Source organism: Mastigoproctus giganteus, chromosome 4 (assembly GCF_048544385.1).
Source record: "Mastigoproctus giganteus isolate SK-2022 chromosome 4, ASM4854438v1, whole genome shotgun sequence".
Classification (NCBI taxonomy): Eukaryota; Metazoa; Arthropoda; class Arachnida; order Uropygi; family Thelyphonidae; genus Mastigoproctus; species Mastigoproctus giganteus.
In genome coordinates, this window is record NC_143578.1 from 18,092,662 (window position 1) to 18,099,526 (window position 6,865).

General features: G+C 39.0%; 1 protein-coding gene across 1 annotated transcript; it reads left to right on the top strand.

Moving 5' to 3' along the window:
• The first annotated feature begins 2,567 nt into the window (after window positions 1-2,567).
• Window positions 2,568-4,271, top strand: LOC150086443 (irregular chiasm C-roughest protein-like). Its single transcript, XM_090372165.1, has one exon. It carries the CDS (start codon window positions 2,568-2,570, stop codon window positions 4,269-4,271), a length of 1,704 nt encoding a protein of 567 aa, XP_090228291.1.
• The last annotated feature ends 2,594 nt before the right edge of the window (window positions 4,272-6,865 follow it).

Here is a 6,865-nt window from a genome sequence, read left to right on the forward strand (position 1 = left end):
CTCGGCTGTTCACTCATCTACACAGGAAACGCCTAATTATTTGTTATATGGCAGAGATTTGGTCCTACCTCAACACATTTGGACATCTCAAAACCAGCCGACTTACGCTTCTTTAGAACATTACTCTGAACAAATGGTGGCAAGAATGCAACGCACATACGATATTGTTGAACAACATCTTCAAGAGGCAGCAGAAAACCAAGAAAGTTATCGCTCCACCAGAGCTGTGGATAAACAGATCAGAGTAGGCAGTGTGGTATATTTATATACACCAAAAGTTAGACCAGGTCAGACATGCAAACTGGCACGGCAGAGTACAGGACCTTATAGGGTAATAGCACAAACTTCTCCGGTAAATTATCAAATTCAACACATTTATAAACCCAAGGATAAACAATTGGTTCATGTAGATAGGCTTACTAAGGTAACAGATCGTAGACCTTTTCCAGAGCTACGGATCGAGCGCTCTGAAGCTGATACTCCTCCAGGCTCAACCTTGGAACAAACTAAGCCGAAACAGTTATATGAGAAAATAGAAACCAAAGAAGAGCCATGGGATGATTTGATGGATACCTCACTTTTGGTCCCGAGTCTCCCCGTTTCCATACCATTGAGATATTTACCAGACAAGGGACAAAAATTGCAGTTGGAAGTAAAACAGGATAAGCAAGCAGAGATAGAGCAGACCAGGGGTCCAGTTGAAACCGCCCACACACCAGTCCCCTCACATGGTTACAATTTGCGTAGCCGTAGTCATGCAACCCATACTCCTCGAGTTGTAATGATTGTTCCCCCCACACAAGATGAAAGGTTGGTTCCCGAATCAGCTTCCGATGCAAAAGAAGAAATAGGGCAAAGTAATCCCCCCAGTGAAATGCAGGTGCAGAGAACTGAACCTCCAGAGCAAAATGTTGAAGCACGGGGAAATACAGATCAGGAGGAACAACCAGGTGGGACTGAGAGAACGTTACAGTGGATGCTTGGACCACTTGCTTCGAGAATGGATTCACAAGACAATGACAGAGTTTTTGATTTAGCAGGTCTTATTAGAGACGCTTGGAAAAATTGAGAAAAAAAAAAAAATAATCAGGTTCTTGGTTATTTGTTGAAAGGTCGTTCTGTTTAGCTGAAACCATTGTCACCTGGGAGCCCAATTTCCCAGGTCGTGACTACTTTTTAAGAAGAGAATTAGCTTCAAAACTGATACATATATTTCAGATAAATAGGCAGTTCTTGCCCTTTGCAGGTTAAGAATGTAAACGAGGTCATTTAGTAGGAAGGTCGAGATGAAGTTTGACATGACAAGAGCACTGCTGAGACATTTTGGTTAGCAGAAATAGGATTGCAGGTCATTTGAAAAAAAAACCGCCGATTATATCCTCTAAAGTGTAGTTGTAACCATTGAAAAGGAAGATACAACCTATGCACAGGGGGGGGGGGGAGCAGAAGCACCAACCCCCACACTCAGATAACCTAGGTCTAGTGGAAAAGATTTTTAGGTTGGGTTACAGCTCCTGATACCGAACCAACTTCGGAACGAAGTTGAGTGAATGATGGGTACATTAATATGAGCGTATGGTTAACCTCAAGCATTAGCATTTTCGTGTATTGTCCTTACTGGCTTAATATGGCACTGTGCATCGAGAAGGTTACTTTAGTGGAAGAGAAGGAGAAAGGATAGATTTCATGGGACTCTATCATTATGTTTTGTCAACAGTTATGTTATTCCATAGATCAACGAGCAAAGAGTATCAAAATGGTGTAGTTAGAAACACAGGAAAGAGGATTTAATGAATCATAACTGTAGATTTCAGGCAGAAGCATAAATTATTCCTCAAAAAAAAGAGAGGGGGGGGCGATAGTATCAGAACTTTTGATTAATTAATATTGAACTGCCACTATTATTGAGCTGATATTAAATTTTTTTCCTGAAAAAAAAAATATATATTCGAGTATACAAAATTTAAAGCAGGAGAGGAAGGATGCAAATGGTCTAGGACTTAATAGGCGCCACCCTAGTTACTCTTTGTTTTCTCTCTCTCTCTCTCTCATTGCATGTCTAAATTCAAGTTCAAGGAGAGGATCTAGTGAAAAAAAAGTAAGGAAAAGTAATATTTGTTTTTGGAGATGAGAAGAGGCAATTAGCCTGGGGACGGCTGGTTCCTCCCAGTTACTACTTGTTTCTATCATTCTCTTTAAAGAAAGAGTTAAAAGAAAATGGAGATAACATCTGAATTCCAAGGTCCAGATACGGAGATTCTCTTCTTGTGCTATTTCGAAAAAATTTAGTCCTACAAATAATTTTCAAATAGAACTTTATCTACTAACTCTATCATGTAGGAAATTACAGTTATTGATATTGCATTAGCATATGAAGGTCAAGACAGAGCAATTACATAACTATTAAATAAATAAAAAAAAAGAATGAAAGGAGCTCAGGATCTAGATCTTTATACTGTGTTCATACTATACCACAAAAGATATTTACTATTTCACTTCTTTCTTACCCTCTAATAGGCCAGAGAAGAGCAAGAGAAAAAAAAAATCAAAGGACAAAATTAGCCAGAATGGATATAGCTATAGGAATTCCGACAATCCTGCAAATCATGGTAGTTGCACTATTGTTTCAAAGCTCAATTCTATACTCGGAACTTTTTGTTCGTCAACCAATAGATAAAGAAGCAATAGCAGGACAAACCGTTACTCTCCCTTGTAAATTGGTAACAAATATCATCGCTACATTAAAATGGGTTTTTGATGGAAAGAATATTGACAGTTACTACAGACCACGAGGTCTTCCAGATTATAAAATCATAGGATCGTCTAAAGAAAATGAATATGCACTACAAATTTCTCAGGTACAATTAATGGATGAAGGGAAATATTACTGTCAAGTACAAACCACAGATGCACATCAATACCGATCCAGTGTAGCTACATTGACTGTTTACGCAACACCGTTGCCACCTTTAATAGGAGAAGGGTCTTCCCTGAGCGGAATTGAGGAAGACCAAGCCACTCTCACGTGTAAATCCCTAGCAGGAAAAACACCCGCCATATTACGCTGGATTAGCTTTGGTGGAAACTCGGTAGTAAGATCGACGCAGTCTGGTCAAGATCTATGGTCAGACCAAATCAGAATAAATACGTATCTAAAGTGGATCTTTACATTTTCTCCAGAACACGATAAGAAAGCAGTTACGTGCATAGCAAATCATGTTTCATATCCTCATCCCATGATGATTTCTATTACCATAACAGTAAAGTACAGACCTAGAATTTCCTTGAAAGTGACTTCGAAAGTTTTTAGGGAACTTGACCGATGCAAATTGAGATGCGAAGCATATGCAAACCCAGATGTGTTTCTTTACCAATGGTTTAAAGATAATAAACAACTAACGAAGGAAGGGAATAGTACTCTGGTAATTAGAAAGGTTCTCTGTGAAGACCATAATAGCAATTATACTTGTGTGGTTCGAAATGAATTGGGTTCAACCCAAGCCTTATTAATAATAGCAGTATCATATGGTCTCACGCTTCAAATGGCATTGACTGACACAGCCACGATCAAAGGAAACCCAGTGCAGTTGAAATGCGATGTAAAGGGAAATCCCCTTCCCATGATAAAATGGTATTTTGAAGATCGGCTCATTCGAAGTAGTATAATTTCTACTTTTTCAATTAGAAACATATCCTGTGAGACATCAGGTCGTTACAAATGTATAGGGGAAATCTCTGGATACCCCATTGTGAAAAGTAAATCCTTAGTCTTGGTAAAGGGACCGCCAAAAGGAAGCTGCCGATCATCTACAGCACATTTGGGAGACACAATTCAAGCGAAGTGCGTTTTTAGACACGTACCACCATTGGGAAATGTATCTTGGAAAGGCCCAATAAAGAAGGAATTATTTGAAAAACACACAGAGGAATGGAATCCCAGAGAAATCAGTAGTACTCTAACCATTACTTCGATTCAAGCGAATCAATTTGGCTCATATGAATGCCATGCATGGAATGCATGGGGGAGATCAATATTAACACTTCAAATTGAAAGGAATTGGTCCAAAGAGATCATGTATGCTATTCTAGGAATACCCGCTGTATTCCTCATCGCAGCGACATTAGGAGGAGTGATATGGATCTTATGCTCTGAAAAAAATAATAACGCAAGTGACACGAATACCTCATACAATACCTACCAGGTATATTACAACGGAAATCTGTATGAAGATGACGTCGATCATGTAGAATTAGGAAAGAAGAGAAGATAAGTTTCTCTTCACTATAACCCTCGAAACGTCCAAACTCTTAAATATAGTGCCTACAGTAGTTCATGTGTGTGTTGTGTCTATTTCTGTGTGCAGCGATATTAGTGGGCGTTGCCAAGCCGCGATCTTGATGTTTATTCACCTGAAGTTTTCGACACCAAAGTGAAAATTCAACAGGAGATTCGCCAAGCCATAAGGAAACACCCTGATTATCACATCTTCGATGAGATCGATAGTACGGGAAACAGTTTCCCTGGAAGGATGCAGAGTATTGCAGAGGGGTAGCCTTTCAGATGAAGAAGGCCCATTTGAAGTGGTCAAGCATACCAGAAGAAAAAGAACAATGGATATTATAGTATCAAAAATGTAATAGTTGTTCTCAGAATCAATGTTATGTAGAATTAGCTTAGAATTATTTGATAAAGTGAATGTTTTTGGGATTATCAATGCCTAGATGAATGTTATCTGCAGTTTTAGGCTTGTATGTAGCTTTGACATATATTAACCTTTGTATACCTTAGAGAAATGAAATATAACTTGTTAGATTAATTTATGCTTATATTTAGTAAAATGATAAGAATATATACTAATACTTTTCTTGTTTCATGTCTACTCCCGGGAACACCCGGAGAAATTTGTGGAAATGAAGAACATGTGCACCTGTGCCAGGAATTCATACCAAGAAAGAGAAAGTGTAATACTATACCCCGTCAATCAAGAGCTAGTGAAGAACGAACTTTGTGTGTCACAGCTAGAAGAAGTGGAGATGGGATCACACATACTCTAGTGAACTTACTCCAGTGCACAGGCATTTATCATTTAACCAAATATGTATCACATATAGTATTGTCGCATTTATATTCTTGATGTAATTTTCACTTATATTTTAGAAGCATGTTTCTTCTATATGTCAGGCAAATATACATTCGCGCCTATAACAATCAAGTGTTATCTTATATGTCGTTAAAGTGTTTATCTTGTACTGTATGTTAGACCAGTAATTTATATTCTCAGATTACTCTAGAATAGTTTTTCTCAATATCACACGAAGGTAATAGGCTTAGTTTATTACTAGCCTGACACCTTTAGTAGTTCCTTTGTGCACACCTTTATGTTACGATAACATAGACAATTTGGATTACGATTTGTAAAGGAAAGAAGCATGAGGAAATTTTAAGTCGAGGTCTTCATGTCCCACGGACAGAATCTCCGGATGCGAAGCCATTGTACCGGATCCGGCGATTCTGCTAGTGAGAGCAGGGGAGAGTGTGAGACTGATAAATTCGCAGCTCACGACGATCAGATAAATCTAATTCTTTGTTCAATAAATAAAACCGATATTTAGGGTATTAGGGCGAAATTATCGAAAAACAGTTTTCAATTAGAATTCGTAATATTCAAGCTAGGGAAAGCCAAACCGAAATTATTGAAGAGAAGAGGGCCCATGACTAACACAAACTTACTTTCGCTCTGAACAGGGGATCGTAACGGGGGTAGAAAGAGTCAGCAAGAACTTCAGCCCCACGCTAACGATAATAAACAAAAAGGAAGGATTAGGTTGATAGCGAAACCAGGCTCACACCTGCCTATGACACAGACTTGGCCAACTAAAAGAACAGTACTCTGTCATATTTACGACTTTCCCCACTGTCATTGGGAGGGAGCAAAGAATTCCTCATTGTTGAGTAATCAACGAAGAAAAAGTTAAAGAGGGAAAGTAGCGCCGAAGTCCGAGATATATACCGGAGGGCTGAGTCAGACAGAGGAGAGACAGGAGAGTCAGGACTGAGAAGCAGACGGAGACAGAGAGGACACCGAAGGGAGGAGAGTTGGCTCTTCGCAGACGAACATCTAGTCGAAAGATCGTCAGAGCACCGAGAGACAAAAGGCGGAGAAGAAGCAGAGCGGCCACCAGAAAAGTCGCCCAAAAACCAGTAGAGAACCCCGCCCAGATTTCGCTGGAGAGAAGGAGGCCGTATCACTGAATTCTAGGAGCAAGCGAATTAACTGGTAAGCAATTATATTATTCGTGTGAATGTAACAATCAAAACCCGAAACTAAAATGATAACCTTTTCAATGCTTCTTTCCTAACCACAAATGAATTACATGTTAATACACTGTAGGTTAAACGACTACAATGCTCCCATAGACACGAAAACCCCCATCCTGATGTCCATAAGAAAGTGCAGTATAATCGAGCGTGATCAAGCGCTAATGATGAAGGATGCACTGAGAGTTAACAAGCCAGGAGACTTAAACAAACCCACACGCGTTTAGCCTCAGAATATGAGGAGTACCAAAAAGGGTCTATGAGTATTCTGGACGATTAACCTAGAATAATCTAGTACACTAGAAAAAGGTAAGAATTGTGAAGAGTAATGTCGCAAGATAAAATACAGGATTTCTATGAAGAGCTGAATGTACTAGCTTAATACGGACCCACACACTTGACATTATGAAATGTAACTAATGCCTGAATGCCACTATTTAAACTGATCACTTAAGTAGGGTGCAAGTGTTGTAAATTTAGTTTTTTTTGTGATAATAAATATTGTTATGTGTTTTACTAAGTCTCATCCTCTCTGCTCATATCCAA